This window comes from Barbatula barbatula, assembly GCF_947034865.1.
Source record: "Barbatula barbatula genome assembly, chromosome: 22".
NCBI classification, from domain to species: domain Eukaryota; kingdom Metazoa; phylum Chordata; class Actinopteri; order Cypriniformes; family Nemacheilidae; genus Barbatula; species Barbatula barbatula.
The window spans coordinates 3,877,113-3,895,877 of NC_136785.1; the positions used below are offsets into that span (position 1 = coordinate 3,877,113).

The 18,765-nt window shown below is 39.2% G+C and overlaps 2 protein-coding genes across 3 annotated transcripts; one reads left to right on the forward strand and one right to left on the reverse strand.

Moving 5' to 3' along the window:
• The first annotated feature begins 2,458 nt into the window (after positions 1–2,458).
• On the forward strand, positions 2,459–5,631 carry glrx (glutaredoxin (thioltransferase)). The gene is made up of 3 exons (XM_079486382.1): positions 2,459–2,820; positions 3,505–3,620; positions 4,606–5,631. Exons 1-2 carry the CDS (start codon positions 2,617–2,619, stop codon positions 3,616–3,618), a joined length of 318 nt encoding a protein of 105 aa, XP_079342508.1. The 5' UTR covers positions 2,459–2,616; the 3' UTR covers positions 3,619–3,620; positions 4,606–5,631.
• rhobtb3 (Rho related BTB domain containing 3) lies at positions 3,904–18,546 on the reverse strand. Of its 2 annotated transcripts, none has more exons than XM_079486381.1 (12): positions 17,871–18,546; positions 16,934–17,168; positions 15,862–16,054; positions 13,587–13,744; positions 12,482–12,590; positions 11,207–11,593; positions 8,667–8,776; positions 7,439–7,541; positions 6,813–6,986; positions 5,856–6,022; positions 5,391–5,487; positions 3,904–4,739 (listed from the first exon to the last, which is right to left on the reverse strand). In XM_079486381.1, coding segments are annotated over exons 1-12 (1,854 nt in total). In that variant the 5' UTR covers positions 17,873–18,546; the 3' UTR covers positions 3,904–4,620. The 2 variants fall into 2 exon arrangements, with proteins under 2 accessions (XP_079342507.1, XP_079342506.1); XM_079486380.1 differs by having other exon boundaries at positions 5,856–6,073; positions 17,871–18,535.
• Between the last annotated feature and the right edge of the window lie 219 nt (positions 18,547–18,765).

Here is an 18,765-nt window from a genome sequence, read left to right on the forward strand (position 1 = left end):
AAAACTACAATTTGTGAGAAAATGTAAGTGAAAGAATATGCTCTGATGTAATACCCGGCCACGATGGCTGATGTTATTGATGTAAGGATGGATGATGTTTTGATGTACCACCTGGTCTTGATATATTTTGATTTCACTATAAAGAAAAATGGTACAGTTTAAATACAAATGCACAGGGAAATGATAAAATTCCACTCGGCTCCTAAATTGCTCTCCTGAAATCAAAGCATGAATTATTGCAGCTTCTTCACATACAGGATCCTCTATAAAAGCACATATGACATTTAAGTCAATGAGATGTGATCAAAATGTGTGCAATGAATGACTCTATTAAATGAATGAATGTGGTGCACCACTTGCTTTTTAAAAAGGGGGAGGAGATCGAAAGAAACTCTGGGTGTAGGTTCACAAAGTAAGTTACTATGGTTACTGACTTTGAGTACAAGTTACCTCTCTTTCAGAAACGGTCTTGAGTTACCCCGCTTTCTCTGGTATCCATTTCAGAATGCGAGGTATGTCAAACCCGAGAAAGCGGGGTAACTCAAGCCCGTTTCTAAAAGAGAGGTAACTTATACTCATAGAGTCATTTTTCTGTACAGTGAATTAGATACGTCAAAACACATCATCCATCCTTACATCAATAACATCAGCCATCGAGGCCGTGTATTACATCAGAGCATATTCTTTCCCTTACATTTTCTCACAAATTGTTGTTTTCTATGGAGGATGAGCAGTGAATTAAAGTGTATATAAAGTACACGAATAAAGAAATGAACAAGTAAAGACATAAATGCAGAAATTAAGGGATAAAGGTCATAAACAATTAATTTAGACGTGCAGCCAGTCCTATCCATATCTGCTCCTTGTAGGGTTGAAACGCTGATCAGTACGATTGTGATACGAGAGTTTGACACCCTAGCAAGTGTCCTATACACCATGATGACTCACTGTCATCGCTAGAGCACTGATGGGCGAGTGAAAACATAATATATGTTATTTCTGTTGTTTCATTCATTTACTGGTTCATTTATTTGTTTATTGGTAGATTCATCTATTTAAACTTAAGTAATTTTCAGCATATTAGTAAATCCACTATATGCAGAGCGGAAAGTATCCCAAACACTTTCTGCCGCCATGATTCTTTTTTGGTGCCCTTGCCATGGTGTATCATCATATCGAGCACTATGGATCATGGCTTGTTGTATTTGTGGTGCAAGCACTTAACTCAAATAAAGCCTACACCCTGGGGCCTTTTTCAATATGGAGGTTCGACTAACACCGAGTTAAAGTGTGAACTCTGAGTAGATTAACACCGAGATGCAAAACTTTGAGTTTTTGGTCTCATAACAGCTGATTTCTGTTAGTTCTATCAACTCTGGGTAGACTTACCTTGAGTGAAGCGCTTGCACCACAACTACGGCAAGCCATGATCAATAGAGCTCGGATATTACGATTCACCATAGCAACGGCACCAAAAAAGCAACATGGCAGCAGAAAGCACTTTTGAGAGCGAGGCACACTTTTCGCTCTATATACAATGTATTTACCTAGATAAATGTACCAATAAACAAATAAACAAAAATGAAATAACAGAAATAAGACAAATAATAAAAAAAATCTTGATCTCACTCCCCATAGTGCTCTTACTATGCAAATAAGACATCATGGTACATAGGACACCTGTAGGGCGAAAGACTCGTGTAAATTTGGATTGATCGCCTGTCCGAACCGTGCTCGGAGCAGATTTGAGTTGGGATGGCTGCACGTCAAATCTAATTGTTTATTACCTTTATCACTTCATTTCTGCACGTATTTATTCATTCCTTTGTTCATGCACTTTATTTATACACGTTGTTATACACACACGATGGCTGATGATATTGATGTAATGATGGAAGAGATATATTTGGATATATCTAATGCACTGTAAAGAAAAACGGTCGTTTTAATAAAAATGCAAAGGGAAATGACAAAATTCCAATCGGATCCAAAATTGCTTTCCTGAAATCAAAGTAGGCTACACCCTTATGAATATATGCAGCCTCTGCATGTAATGAATCCTATAGAGAAGCCAATATGACATTTCAGTCACTGAGTCTAAGATGTTCTCTGTGTGATCAAAATGTGTGCCATGAATGACTGTATTAATGAACGAGGCACAACACTTGCGCCTTAAAAGGGGGAAATAAACTGGGTTTACCAAAGAAAACCAGCTCCAGACCAGTATAAGTGACCTCCGGGTCTGAGTTACCCCGCTTTCTCGGGTTTGACGTACCTCGCATTCTCTAACGAAAAAACCCAGAGTTCCCCTCATTTCAGGGTTAATAAACTCACTAAACCTCCTTTCTGAAACAGGGCCGAGGTGTGCCAGCAAACCATTATGACTTCACGCAGAAGCGCTCGAAATATCGCGAGAGCCCAGCGCATCCATCGCACCTCACTCGCGATACCTCGTGTCACGCTCCGATCGGTCTGCGCAGGTCCGCAAGGAATCAAAATCGCCTTTGTCGTACTCAACAAAAGAGGAAGCGAAAAAAAACGTTTCCGCCTTATGTTTAACGAAGAACTGGAAAATACGTCTCGGTTTGACGCGTGGCAGTCTGAAGAAACGCAGAAATGGCAGAATTTGTTAAGGCGCAAATTACGGGAGACAAAGTCGTCGTGTTTTTGAAGCCCTCATGTCCTTACTGTGTGCTCGCGAAAGATGTTTTGAAGAAGTATAAGTTCAAAGGCGGTCGCCTGGAGTTCGTCGATATAAGCGGACGGAGCGACATGGGCAGCATACAAGATTATCTGCAACAGATCACTGATGCGCGAACTGTGAGACATGTTTTGTTGAACTTGTATACGATGTGCATTGCATTGAAGCTTTATGACAGTGTGTTGTGTAACATTCACAACTTACAAACGAGTCTATGGCTACATTGTTTCTCCTCCAATGGAGTTTTGGGTTCCTCGCCACCGTTAGCATCATGTGTGCCTGGCTGCTATCATCTTATAGTTTTATTTAATGAACTCTGCATATTAATTTATAGGCTGACCTGTGTTTTGACTAGCATAAGCATGTTTTGCTTATAGTCAATATGTTGTCTTGTAACAATGAACATGTAAATAAACTTGACTATTAAATGCAAATAAAAACGTATTTACTATAGTGTTTTTGAACCGTAGTAGTATGCTTTTATACCTTCATAGTATACTACTATAGGCCCACTACATACAGTATAGTTCATGTGGCATATCACGTGACCTGCACATTTACTGTGTTATTTGGAGCTTTTAAAATAAACACATTTTAAGACACAAATGTCTTTATTTGGCACATGTTTTTATCCAAAGTGAATTTAAGGTACAAATAAATTCTGTACGTCCATGTTGAACTCATAACCTCTGCGCTGTAAATGCAATTGAGCTACAGCAACGAGAACTAGCTATTTTGTTCGTGTTTTTCACGGTTGCTGTACTAAAATATGAGGTTTATTTACACCCCTGTTTTTTTGCTAGGTTCCTCGAGTCTTCGTAGGAGAGAAGTGTATTGGAGGAGGAAGTGACGTTGAGGGTTTTCACAAGTCTGGACAGCTGGAGGGCATGTTGCAAGCAATCGGAGCTTTGCAATAAAGGTATGCTTTTGACTTATGAAACAACTTATTATTACACCGGTGACTTTGAACGCATTTGGTCAATCTGACAAGTACAAAAGTATGCGTTTGGCAGATGCTTTTTTATCCGAAGCAGCATTCATCTATGTATTTAGTCTGGGGCTAGCCTCGAGTCTTGTCTGTGAAACCGGGCCTATACTTTTTATCACCATGATGTAATGCAATTGAAATGTATTCACTGAACGGCCGACACTACAAAACATATTGTGGTTGAGATCACAGAGATTGTCGAAATAAACCAACATCCTTCTAAAATGTCTTTATTCAGCATGATATGAGTCAGCATAACTAAACTAGACTAAAGACCGCCGGAACAGGCTCTATGTTTATTGGACCAACTGCGCTACGTGGCGATCCACATGCTGGATGCATACTTCACACATTTCGTCTCGAAATAAAAATCTCAGATGTACATGTTACAAAAATAGCTGCATAAAATTTAAATTATAATCTCGTGGGGAAAAATAACTACTTGAAGTGTCATTCAAGTTATATGATCAGAAGGAAATAAATGATCTGACCATGAAATACCATGGTTGACCATGATAGTATGATATATACAGTATCTCTGGAGAGTATAAGTTTGATCCTACCCTGTTTAACACTTCTGCGTTTAATCATCTTTGAGAAAGTATATTGCATCAACCATGTGTAATAGTTGGCTGTGGCCATACAGATGATACAGATAGAGGATTTTCCACAAAAAATGACAGTGTTTTGCCATAGATGTGTCATAAGGCCCTACATGACATATTCCCAGCCATGGGCTTCTCTCGGTCCGGTGAGAATTCACCCGCTTTATGTCACAGGGTCAGAGGTCAAAGTTCAAGTAAATAAAGTACATCAAAATCCCCCCTCGACCCAGAAGTCAAACACGAGTCTCTCTCATCCTGAATGCAATTGTGACTCCAGTTTCTTTGTTTTCGCCCGCTCTTCTGGTCGACAGGGGGTGAGGAAGGGGTCACATGATGTTGCAGCGAGACTTGCGGATTTGCCGTCTGCGTTGCTGGTACTCGCTGAGCTCCTGGAGGTAACCTCTGGAAGGCCAGCGTAGACGCTCCACTTGCTCACGCTCCTCATCTGTTGAAGAACATCACCATGTCAACACAGAAGTCATATCTACAATATCACTATATATGTTAACATTGTATTATCTCTGTCCATCAAATTTCAGTCCAAAAGTAATCTTCGTCCAAACAACATTAACCAACTCTGCAATGTGCTTTAATATGGACTGAATAATTTGACCGAGCATAATGAACTTTTTCATTTTCTTTCTAGATATATCCAAGAAGGGAACTTGATGTAAAATAAAACTTTTTAACTTGCAGTATGCTTGATGTATTTTGCACACAAATACTGCTGACTTACACTAGTTGAACTAATAGTTTTTTACACAAAGAAAGATATCTGAAAGGTTCTTTGTTGAAACTTTAACATTCACAGAACCTTTCTGTTGTTTCTTTGTAGTAAAAACAAAAACGTATTATGTCTCTTTAAGAGTATTTGTTGTTAAAAATTCTGCATTTATTTCCGGAATGACCTAACATTTGAACTTAATGTTTCACAGTAGGAGCTATGCAGTGATTTGCATGGGCTTGTCTACAGCACCAGCTGTTAGGAGTGGTACAGGGTGCTGTAAAAGGCTTTTTTATGAGTCAGAAATGATAATGTGCGCATGCATTCTAATGCATGCGAACACCCGTCCCAGATGGTGAGAGGGCGGCTCACCTGATAACTCCAGAAACTCTGGCTTGTGGCTGAAGATCAGATAGTTATTGGCAATGAAATGGAGGAGCCAGACGTAAAGTTGATCAGCATTGTGACACTGAAGTGAAGGAGGGAGACAAAGGTATTTGCATTTGTAAACTAATTCAGTGTAAAAATGTAATTTGCCAGTTCAAATATCAAATCAATACTGTGATTTTTAAGAGGATAGTTCTTCCAAAAATAAACATTCTGTCATCATTTACTCATCTTCATGCGATTTAAAATCTGTATATTCCTTTTTTTTCTGTGGAACACAGAAGATATTTTGAGAAATCTCTGTGATGTTAGGGTCCATGCAATGGAAGTCAATGGGGGCAGATGTGGTTTGGTTATCAACATTCGTCTTTTAAGGATATTGTAGGTTCAAGTATTTAAAGCAAAATCAAAGAAATAGATTGGAGCCCTTATGACATGGCGTAGACTCACCTTTGCTCTTTTCAGTAAACGGATCACACTAATGCCCGTGGATGCTAGCTCTCGACTTGGCATGCTCTGAAGATACGCGCAGATGCACACCTCGCAAAGGTGCTGCAGACGCTTCACCTGGTACATCTCTGCGCAGACGAGTACGGCCATCGCTTGCAGCACACTGGCTGAACACAGACACGCATCACTGTCAATCAAACTCAGCCTTTGTGTCCGTTCTAAAAAAAATGTCACGTTTAATTGTACAATTTAGCATTTGCTGTACAGAAAACACATGAAATGAACAGACGACAAAAGAACTGTTCTTGTTATGAAAAGCTTTTTAGCAGACTGATAAAATTGACGCTCCCACACAACCGTTCCTTATTTAATTAAGTTTTGTGATTGTGTTGCTGTGCTAATGGTAAATTGTTCTGTATCGTCCCCAAATAGACATTAAAAAAAGTAAAGCATTTGGAATTGAATGATGTAAAGTGTTCCATATAAGCAATAAGGTTGAAGAGAAATAAATTCTGACAGCGTTATAAATTTTGATTCTTTCGCTCAATTTAAGCTATAAAACAATTTGTAAGAGCTGTTCCAGCTAATGCCTGTGTCAAAAATGCGATTGGTTCTTTAAATTAAAAAGCAGAATAACCATTTGCATAACCACCGCCTTACACATTCTCATTGCTCCCATTCATTTTTCTACAATTGGTCCGTCTCATCCTTATACTCTCTTTGATAGGACGTTGTTAGGAATGTGCCTCATCTCTTTACTCCATAATAAAACAAAATTTCATTTTAACATTAATATATTATGCAAGTTCACTAAGTGACTCGTCTATAAGATAGTTTTATAGCAAGTGTTTTGTGTCATAGTTTTTACTGACCAATCAGCAATCAATACAAAATGTATTTTATCTAATGACATTAAGTTTTTTAAGCATTTAAAATCTTTTAAAAACCTATTCTCACCTGGACAGCAGGTGTCAGTGTAGAGGTACTCCAGGAAGGCTAGGAAGGTGTCTGAGGAGACTCCGTGGATGGGCACCACGCGGCTCCGTGCCTCCGCGTACTTCCCGCTAAACATGGCAGCCATGACATCACAGCGAGCCACAAGCACGGCTCTGTGCGCTGGCAGTACACTTCCTGAAGCAGACGCACAGCATGTTGTTTTTTTAAACATAAGCACACTGAACCATTTACGGCCAGTCAATCGACCATACTGACGATAATGAAAGCTGATATTTCTAGTCTGTTTTGGCTTAACGTCTAAAACTGTTTTTGAAGAGAACGTTCCATAACATCTCAAATCAGAACTAAAATCTGATCAAAGTGATATTATATATACACGGCAGGACAGTGTGCCGAATTAAGACGCTGTATGAAAATTCTCACATTTACAAATATAAGATGTTACAGTCTACCATTTCCAATGTCTCTGATACATATCCACACAAGGTCATCTTAAAGATAGGCCACACAAGGCTTTCTTAAATACAGACGTGCCTTTGGCTTGTAAAGGGCACTTTGTGAATCAATGTGTGTCATTGTGTGTGTTCATGTATTCACGCGAATGCACGGTTGGCATTGAAACTTGCCTTGCACCATGAAGATAACATCAGAGTAAAGGGGGGAATTAAAAAGGCTGCCCAGTGTCAGAGGACCTTGTTGAGAGCGGACTGTGGGTGTGTCCCTGGGGGCCTGAAACCAGAATGAATCAACACTGCCGTCAAGAGTCTTATCTGAGGAGCGCTGTTCGTACCGTGAACATTTCTCATTAAGAAACCAGGTCATCTCCTTAGGTAGAAGCTTACACCGTTTCTATCTTATTTACCACATTTACTTACAATGTTTGTAAGTATTCAATATTAATAAGTGCTTTTATAAAACAGCAAGGAAAACAATAAAACTATTCATGTAAGGTAAGCGATAGTATCAAACAGGGTTCCCACGGGTCATGGAATTTTAAAAGGTCTATTCCAGACATTGAAAGTCATGGAAGTTTATATATTTTTTGTCGAAGTAGGAATATCAGGGATTTTTGTTTGCTATTTCAAATTTAGTTTCCATTTATCAAAATGTAATTTTTCTTTACTGTATTTTGTATGTGGTTTTTTCACACATTTTTGCGTATTGTTATCTTTAGCGCCGTTTTATTCCCTTCCCGCTTGTCACCTAGCGATCACTAAAGTCAAATACAGTCACCTGTAGCTCTTAAGCCAAAATGCCAGGAAAATGTATATTTCAAAAAATGACCACTTCAAAGACTGGGTTTCATTCATTATTGTGGAAGTGCAACGTTTTAGTCAGGGAATTTGACATTTGGCTTAGAGTGGGAACCCTGGTTAAAAGAGCAATACAAATATAGGTATTTTTTATTATATGTTATAGTTAAAGGGACAGTTCACTTAAAAACCATTTCAAACCTGTATGCCTTTCTTCTGCAAAACACAAAAGATACTTTGAACAATGTTGTTAACTGGCACCCATTCACTTGCATTGGTTTTGTGTCCATCCAATAGAAGTGAATGGGTTCCAGTGCTGTTTGTACCCAACATTCTTCAAAATATCTTCTTTTGTGTTCTGCGGAAGAAAGATAGTCATACAGATTTAAAACGGCAAGAGAAAAGAGGTAAACGATGACAGCATTTTCATTTTTGGGTGAACTATCACTTTAAGGCCTAACGGATTGGTGTGTATATCCAAGAATATGGCTTCTTTGCCTCTGGGCTTAATATCAGTGCCATTGTTTGAGGTTAACTATAAAACCTTGGTTATAGAGTTCGGTTCTGTCAGAGTAGCGCTCTCTGTTTGTGAAATAAATACCTTTTCTCTCCCAACGAATGAGCGTATTCTGTCCATCAGCTGGGCCACTGCCAAAGGGTTCTTTAATTTTTCAGCAAAGGCTTCCTCTAGGTATTCCCATTCCCAGGCCCCTGTAAAAAATACACATTACCAACATGCACTCTACTGACCCATGAACACATCCTGCTTGGTCATGCATTAACTGACTGCTCAGATTCACTGCCGTTTAACCAACAGTTCAACCTCTCAATGGAGACCGGGCTGGTGGATTTAGAAATAAGGGTGTCAGAGCTGTGGCGTATAGTTTGCACGTTGAGCTTTGCTCAAAAACACACTGGTGTTATGTAATGGTTTTGTTTAAGTTGTCACATAAAAAATTAACTCTGTCTGAGCAGATATTCCTGCAAAAAAGAAACTCAGTGTATCTCAGAGATTATAGGCATCATTTTTGTTAATGTAACGGCACACAGGAGGAAAATAACCCCGTAAATCACATCATATTTCAGTACAGGAATGAAATGATGTGCTCTGTGATCTCAGTGTTGTCCTCACCTTTTTACCTTCTGAACAAAGCTTTACTCTGATGAATAACTCTATAATGTCCATTTCTTGGAATGTTAAATGTAGGTCTGAGCAACTGATTGAGATGCACAGCGGTCAGTTCACCTCTATTTTACATCAGAGGTCATATTGCTGGGTTATGGGGAATGCATGTTGTGTCGGGCTAATATGGGAATAGAATCACAATGTGCAGATCACTTTTTTCCCTAAAATAAAAAAATATTTAAAAAAATTTGTTTTGAGGACAAATAATTCTAAATCTAATTCAAAATGTTAATTTAATAATTTCATTTTAATTAAAAAATATTGCAATGTTTTTTATATTATAATAAATAAAAACTTAACAATCACAATAAAAGTGGAATATAGTTCATAGTTTAAACCAAATTAATATATTGTAGTAATATTTTCCAAATGATTGTTTGACAATGTTAATTTTTTCAGTACAGTGGAAAGAGGGGTGGAGGATATACTTTATTGTCATGTCACACTGCAAAACAGCCTTATGTCCTAAAAGAAGGCTTCGGTTTCTTCAGTTCACCCAAAAATGAAATTTCTGTCATCATTTAATCACACTCAGGTTGTTCCAAACCTGTATAAATGTCTGTATTCTGCTGAACAGAAAGGGACATGTTTGGAAGAATGTCACTAACCAAACAGATCTCACCCCCCATTTACTGCCATTATAGGGAAAATAAATAAACTATGGGAGTCAATGGGGGATGAGATCTGTTTGGTTACTGACATTCTTCCAAATATCTTAATTTGTGTTTAGCAGAACAAAGACATTTACACAGGTCTTGGAACAATTTGAGGATGAGTAAATGATGATAGAGTTTAAATTTTTGGGTGAACTATCCCTTTAAGCAAAGTATAATTTCTTGTTGCTTTTAAGTAAACTGTAAGACTGACCTATACAGTCCTATAGAAGCACATATATAGTTTCTCCCTCATTCATTGGGCATCGTCATATACATTCTCTCTCTCTCTCTCTCTCTCTCTCTCTCTCTCTCAAAAACACACACACAAACACACACACGTAAGCAGACAAGCCAGCACACGCACAAAAAACCTCTCTGTTCTCCCATCCATGGTAATCAGCCCCAAAGCTCCAGGGTCTCCCAGAGTGGACTGCCGTCATATAGGCACGTGTGAAACCATAAATTAGACAGGTTTGAAAGACAAGCACACATCCTCCAAGCTAAACGCCTTTTAATTATGAAGCGGACATATAAAAATCCTTCCATTTACACACAAAAGAAGATGCGTTGCGGAGCTGTAGTGATAAGGCAGACAATGGCAGTGGAAATCAATTAAGGTGCAAAAACTAGCTGAACTGTGTCTGCATTGCTTCCTTCAATAATGCCAATCTCGCTTCATATTAGACAAGATTTTACATGACACAATACACTTACCATCGTTGACAAGCCAACAGCAGCTCTACCCGAAGGAAAATTCCATAGCTTAGTGATTGCTCTTTTATAGCCTGGGAGATTTTGAGTTCTTACTCGTTTCATATAAGTATTATTTTTTCTTAGGTGTTACTCCTTAAAAATGAAATAATTATAGATAAATTAAACAATTGTTAACATATTGGAAGAGTAGGATAGATCACTCGAAAATGAGAATTCTGTCATCATTTATTCACCCTCATTTTGTTCAAAACCTATATATGACTCCTTCTTCTGTAGAACACAAAAGAAGATATTTTGGTTTTGTGCCCATACAATGGAGGCCAAGGGGGCTCAGAGTTGTTTGGTTACCAACATTCTTCAAAAAATATTCCTTTGTGTTCTGCAGGAAAAAAGTCGTACACATTTGAAATGACATGAAGGTGAATAAACAAACTATTGCTTTAAGCAAGTACCAATTTGTCCTCAAATGGAGAAAGTTGTATTGCAGAGATCCCATTTATAATTGTTCTTTCTTGTAAATTGCTCTGTTTCCCAGACAGACTTTGCCTTGAACAACATCAGCTTAAATACTTCAAACTGTCTCACCTCTGTAAAGAAACATTAACGTCTCCCACAGGCATAAACACAACAGCGGGTCCTTCACAACCAGCCGGGATATGTGTCCAGAAGGGTGCCCGTCCACTCTGGGTAGATCCTCCACACCTACATCCCAGGTGGACATGAGTGAATGGGGGCCGTCTCTCTCCCTGCAGGTGCACCGCGAGACAGGCCTTTCCCGAGTTTGCCGTCCCACCAGCAGCTGTCTAAAGTAAGGGCTGATGGCACACAGGATGGAGGCATGTGCCCAGCCCAGCTCTTTCCCAGAATCCCCAGCGTAGAATGCCACGTCGGCGAACTGTACGCCGCGTTCAAGCAGCCACTGCAGGTCCTGAGAGAAGCTGGATTCCTCTACTCTCACCGGCGGAAGACGTGCTGGGGGACACCACAGGGAAATGTTCAAACTCAAAGCTTTTAAAGGAGGTAAGCATAGCATTTGAGAGAGAAGATAAAAAATGCACGGAAGAAAGAGGGAGAGGAGAAATGAGGTGAGCGAAGCAAAGAGGATGATGGGTAGGGAATTTGTTTGTGTAAAGGAATTGAGAAAGAGAATGATGAGGCAAGCAAAGCAGACGAGTCGGATGAGTAAGGAATACAGTAACAAGGTGGAAACAGAAATCGAGGGAGAGAAAAACGACTGCGATGAGAAGAAGAATGGCGTGAAAACAACCTACAGGGGTACGGTAACCCCAGACATTAATAAGCAATACACGAAGAACACGCACAACAAACAGATGTTGTTTTTCCATCATGTCTGTATTACAGGCGTATTTTGATATATTGCCGCTGTACTTTCAAACATCCCATAACCATTCATTTGTGGGCACGGCTTCCCAGGATTCAATGCCCTTTATATTTTATGGCCTGTGCTCTATAAAAAGAGTCTAAGTGGCGCTGGAGCCAAACCAACAAACTACGGGACGCTTTTGGCTTCTCTTTCTCAATGTAAGAGCTTAAAGCTTAAAGTTCATCTCGAGTTGAACCCTCCTAAGCTTTCTTTTCTTCAAGAAAACCATCCGTACGCCACACAAACCTTTTGGTTACTAATGAATAGTGTCATTCTGGGCACACCGTGCAGCTTAAAAGCTCTGCAGACATTAAGAAATGTTGTCCAGCAAATTGCAAGTACAAAGATATTAGGAGATATTTTTAGATCTGAAAAGCGCTGGTGTGAAGGGAAATGTCAGGGCGAAACAAATACAAATGCAAACACTAAATGTGTGATGTACACAATAAAACGATAGATTCTCATCAGCTACTAACCTGGCTGTTCCAAATGAGGGGGGCGTGGCTCGGTGAACCTGTGACCCCGTCGTTTGTCCGGACGTTCTTTGGCTTTCTGCTTCAGACACTGAATCATGAAGTATTCCAACTGCACAAAGATGAACAGACAAACATTGAAATAACACTTTCCGCTGCTTTTTGTCCATCTACAGTAGTTTTGGGGGATATTTGCATCTCCATATTTTATGATTTTTCGTTAATATTAGTTGATCCTCATGTAGTAATATTTCAACACAATCTCGCGCCGAAAACAACTATTTTACAATGTGGCTTATTTTGACTAATTCGTTTGAATTCGTATGATCTCATTCGTACATTTTAGCACGATTCGCTTTAGCTTTTTTCTAGTTATTGAACGTTTTTTGCACGATTCACAACGTTTAAATTCACAGAATAAGCAACCTTATAAAATAGTTATGAATTTGTGTGAGATCAGGTTGAATATTTTGTAGCCATTCTCCTGACCCTTGATTTAAGTAAGGGATAATTCAGGGGATGCCAAGAACCTCTGCGAAGAGCATTAAAATCCTTTGATGCAAGGCTAGCCATGGATTATCCCGTTTATACCAAGGTCATTTGCCAATTTAAAGCTGTTATTGATGTTTACAGTGTAATGTTTTAGTGAATATGACAGTTTTTCGTCAGTTCATGTAAATGTTGATCAAACTGACTTGAACTACCTGTGCATTAAACGGATGCATTTAATGCACACCTTCCAGCCAATCAGAATCAAGTATTCAGACAGACTATGGTATAATAAGCTTTATAACCACAACCATTTTTTGTCAAACCTCCTTACATGTGAATACATGTTTAATAATCATTTAATAAAATACAATTTTCGAAAGCAGGACATGACTCTTTACCAGAACGCTTTATCAATTTGCAGTGGCTTATTTCTATCCCTTGACTGTCACATGGCGCAGGACGTTGGTCCTACAGCCCCGTCTTTAATCCTTGACTCTTATTGATAGCTGCTGCAAGCATAATTCAACTAAAATCAAATGTATTTAATTAAACCCTAAATGCCGAGGTCATGTTTTTAACAGGCACACGTTTGATCTAAAGCAATACAGATACTTACCACACTGCCAAAATATCGACCGACAAAGAAGTTATTCAGCGAGGGCAGCTCCAGGTAAGTGGCCCCCAGGTCCCTGGACAACTGAAGTCCTTCACTGTGAGGTACACAGCTGCTCCAGTCTGATGCACACAGCGGACATGTGCACGGTGGCCCTTCATCTACAAGAATACAAACGTGACATACGCATATGGATATATATTACATGTTTGACGCAAAGCACAAATGACATTTGTGGAGCGAGGGGCCAAATAAGCAAGCAAACATCTCCACTGACGGAGAGTACATTCCACTCAAAGCAGTGTCAACAGGCAGACATCTAAAGGAACGGAATCAGAGTTTGTATTACGTAACAATGCATGCCAGCTCAAATTTATACCAGCGTAAATTTAGACATCACTTTGTCTGCGTACACATGGACAGAGAGAGAAATTAGATTAACATTGACAGAATGAGTGAGCAAGGATTGCTGGATAGAAATGCTGTGTGTGTGTGTGTGTTGGGGAAAGTTGGCCCGGTCAAATGGGCGAATGCCTTGGGGAACAGAAGAGCCAATAAAATAGTAGCAAGAAAAGACAGCTAAATGGAGAGAGAGGGAATGGAAGCAAAAATGGGCATAGTTAGCTTACTAGCAGGATGTGGTATGAATCACTGAAGCCAATAACGACAAACGCCCGGAGAAACAGAAAGAGATGTACTGCTTGAGTATGTGGGAGCGTGTTTTGAGTGTTTACACTGTCCGCCTTGGGTCCTTCAGCAACAGGATATGGGTAGTTGAAAAATAAACTGTATCATGTGTCCTATGGTGTGACAAACTGTTAATAATATACTATTTTAATGTATTAATATTTATATCAATTATATAAAATAGCATAAAAGAGATTTATCTTCACTGTTAGTCCCCCCCAATTCAATTCAGCTGTTTACACCATAGGGCACATGTGATGTTTTTGTAATCTAACCACCCATATACAGCACAGCATAATTCTCATGCAAATTCAAGATGTCAGATGTTCTTTTATAAGTCATCAGACTTGATTACAGCTCGGGGGATGATCAAATGCACTCACAAGGGTCATATCATAGAGACTTATGTGGTGGGCTCTTTTGACCGGGGCTAACACCCAGCAATTGCCCACAACAGCCTAGCAACAATATAGCAACATGCCACTTAACGAACACATATTGTATACGGAATAGTTCAACCAAAAAACATCATAATTTTTGGTGACCTTCATGTCATTCCAAACCTGAATGACTTTCTGTCTTCTGCAGAACATAATTGAAGATATTTTGAGGAACGTTGGTTACCAAACATCACTGTCCTCCATTGACTTTCAGTGTATGGACACAAAACCACTGAAACAATCTTCTTTTGTGTTCCACAGTAGAAAGCATTATATGACAAGAGGGTAATTAAATGATGACAGGTTTTATTTTTTTAAATATAACTTTAACAACCCACTTCCAGCATCATTTGTATTGGCAACCACTGCTTAACACACCTTTCCACTATTTGTAAATTTTACTTTTCAGAAGCAGAATGTTATAGAAAGGACCTTCCACAAGTCGGCTCAAACACATCAGTTCATTTCTCTCCTCCATTATCCTTCAGGGATAAATGATGTAACGGGATGGAATCACATCTTGATAAATTATACATTTCAAAGGTCACGCCGTGAGCACTTTTCCTGCTACCGGAGCCAAATCCACGGTCTGAGTGCTTTGAGTCTATAAATGTTTACCTATGAACATATTCAACAAACGCTTAGGACACAACTGTTCTCTGCACATCAAAAGATCTCGGCCTGATCGGGTTTTTCCATTTCCTTGAAGTCAGGTGCTCAGGTGCATTTGAAGATCAGTAATAGTTTAACATTTTTAAAACCCATACAACCAAGAATAAAGAATCGAGTTCATGGATTTATTGTGTGACGTAAGCACTCACAGCCCTTGGTATTTTGTTTATGTGTTTTTTTGCAAACCCAAATACTTTAATAAAAGTAAGTAAATAGGATTATGTTATGCATAATCATTGTCATTTTAGTTCTTGACTGATTTACATTTATTCTGCTACTTCAGATGAAATTCCAACACAACAATCGGCAAATTATTAACTAAGATAAGTTAAATTGTTTCTGCAGTAAACATTATTTTATAGCACAGCAAGAAGGGCATGACAATCATTTTTCATTCTTTTAAGCTTTATAATACTCACGAAAAAGTGACTCGTGAACATGAAACAAATCAGTCATGACAGCTGTCAATCATATCTCACCATTTAGCCTTGCCCCCACAGCTACAAGAATCACAGGCATTCCCCAGTGGCGGAAAAGTGGGCGGAGTCTCGGGGCGTAGCCATTTCGGACCTGCTGAAAGACCAGTTTATCGTTCACAGAGTACTTGATGACCACAATGTCAGCCTGCTCCAAAACACTCCGCACGGTCGCCCAATCACTGTCCAAAAGATCCTAACAGAAAAGGATAAAATCATATTTATAATCTGTTCAACCAATCATCTTGCATTTTTTATAATCCCCAATCGGGAGCATATGAAAACCCATAACTCTTCTAATCCCACATTTATATCCCATCATTTAAAGGGATACTTCACCCAAAAATGTAAATTCGGTCATCATAAACGCCGGGCGTTTGCTATCACCAGCCGAACTTTATGGAACAACCTCCCGATTGAAATCCATACAGCATCTTTGTCTTTTTTTAAATCCCTGTCGGAGTCACATTTATTGGATTAATTTGCGACCTGCTAATATTCATATGTCTTGCTCCTATTTTACTACTTAATTGTGCTTTAATCCTTAACGTTTTTATAGAATTATTTCTTAAATTATCATTCTTTTGTAAGAATGTGCTTTTATGTGTTTTGTTTCTGTTCTATTTGCAATGCACAGCACTTTGGTCAACCTGTGGTTGTTTTGAAATGTGCTTTAGAAATAAAAATAAAAAACAATAATTTACTCACCTTCGAGTTGTTCCAAATCTATATACATTTCTTTCTTCTAATGATCACAGAGAAAGATATTTGGATATTTGACTCCCATAGTGGGAAAATTACTTTATAATTTTTTTTGTACTGTTAAAAAAAAGAAGATATTTGGAAGAATGAAGGACAGCCAACAGTTCTGGGGCACTTTTGACTACCATTGTATTTTTTCCTATGGCAGACATTGGGGGCTAAATCTGTCTGGTTAGCATTCTTCCAAAGATCTTTCTCTTTGTTCATCAGAACAAAGAAACGTATACAGATTAGGAACAACTCGAAGGTGAGTGAATGATAACAGTATTTTCACATTTGGGTGAAGTATCCCTTTAATAACCCTTGTACCTACCCAGCTAGGGCAATCGCGCACCATCACTTTAACATCCCCAAGCACTCTAGACTGGTACTCCATAAACGCAGGGTTGAGGGGATGCCTAGATGGCGTCGCAGAGTTTGGATCCAGTTCCCGAGCTCCATGGCCCAGGTAACTCCATAGCAAGCCACCTTGCACCTGCCCAGCGGTCTCCTCCCCTAGCCCAACGCCCCCAGAACACTCGCTACCCAGGGCCACAATGTGTAAAGACCTAAAATTAATAGTTACACAGTGCACATTTATGTCAGAGAGCCTTTAGGCTTTTACGTTACAATCCTAATGTTTGTCTTTATGCAAGATGTCATCCTGGCTCACAGGACATCGAGTCCAACTTTTTTTTGTCACATAACAGATGTATTGTGTCAGATCATTGCATGAATAACAGTCACGGATATGACATTTCAAATACTGACAATATATGACAGTACTTAATTATTACGTAATACAATTAAGACTATTGTCGGTTTTTTTACTTTGTATCCCTGCAAATGTCCGACAGATGTTTTGTATTATATTTATATAACACAATATACAAGCAATGTATTATTATTAAGCTATTTATGAATGCACATGTCAATGCACAATAACAGTGTCTATAGAAAGGTATTTGCATATATTACAATTTAATGTATATTACTGTCTACTATGCTCTTTCTTTCTATATATATATGGACTGTATATATTAGCAATGCACATAAAATAAAAGATTGTGCTGGTTTTCTGTCTATTTGCTGCCCATTTTTGTCTATATATATTTTTTGTACATTCAATATATATTTATATATAATAGGAATCCACAATATAGTCCATTTAAATATAATGCCATGATACTGTAGCATAAGTGTCATTTTTGCGCCATAGGGTCTTCAGTAAACGTCAGGACTGTCAAAACAAAAACCATATGCATACTTACATGATCTCAACAGGATCTATGCTCGGGGAGCACGTACTTCAGCGGCGGGCTTTCACATCAGTCCGCGGCAGTGCTTTTTCCGCAATGAAGGTCGTACACGGTGTAATCCCTCAGCGAAACGAAAAACCAGCCCCGTTCATTCATGAAACAACCGCTGTAGAGAGAGCGTCAGGTGCGCAATGGTCCGACCGCAAAACGCGTCAGAAATGACCGAGTGGATCCTCCGCTACAAAGGGAACAACTTCATACTTAGCGAAAAACCAGCGATGCCATTCCCGGGACGCATGGCACGATATGCGCTCAGAAACCAGACGTCAGTTGAGCGCAACGCCAAAGGTCATGGGTCAGTGAGATAAGAATATAGAGGAAAGTGGAGAGAATCGCCTATACGGAAAAACACGAAGGCGAGCCTGCCTTGGTGCGTCCTGACTCAGCAAACGATCGGACGGACGTGGACACTTGCTTTCCACGCAACGCACACAGGCTGCGCACACGGGCTTCTGTGCTTTCTTGTCTGTATAAAACAATGGTACTTTCAGTCATTAATCCAAGATTTAAGAGCTTCGGCTGTTATTCCAGAGACGATATCCATCAAACGCCATAGCGAAACATCGCTTAGTAGACCTGCTGCTGCTTCTATGGCGAGATCCTGCATGGACACTACTGCATGACGCGTGTGGGACGTGTTTACGGATCCCATACGAACTGTGTACTCAGGTGTACTCAGATTTATGTTACAGGGCACTGGATTGCTATTAAAGGCTTCCCTGCTGAAAAAACTATGGCTTCCATTAAAAATATAAACCATCAGATTCCATTAAAACCAATGCAATTCCCATTACAACCCTTATATCCAATTGATTTTCTTTGATTGTTGCATTTCTAATAGACAGGA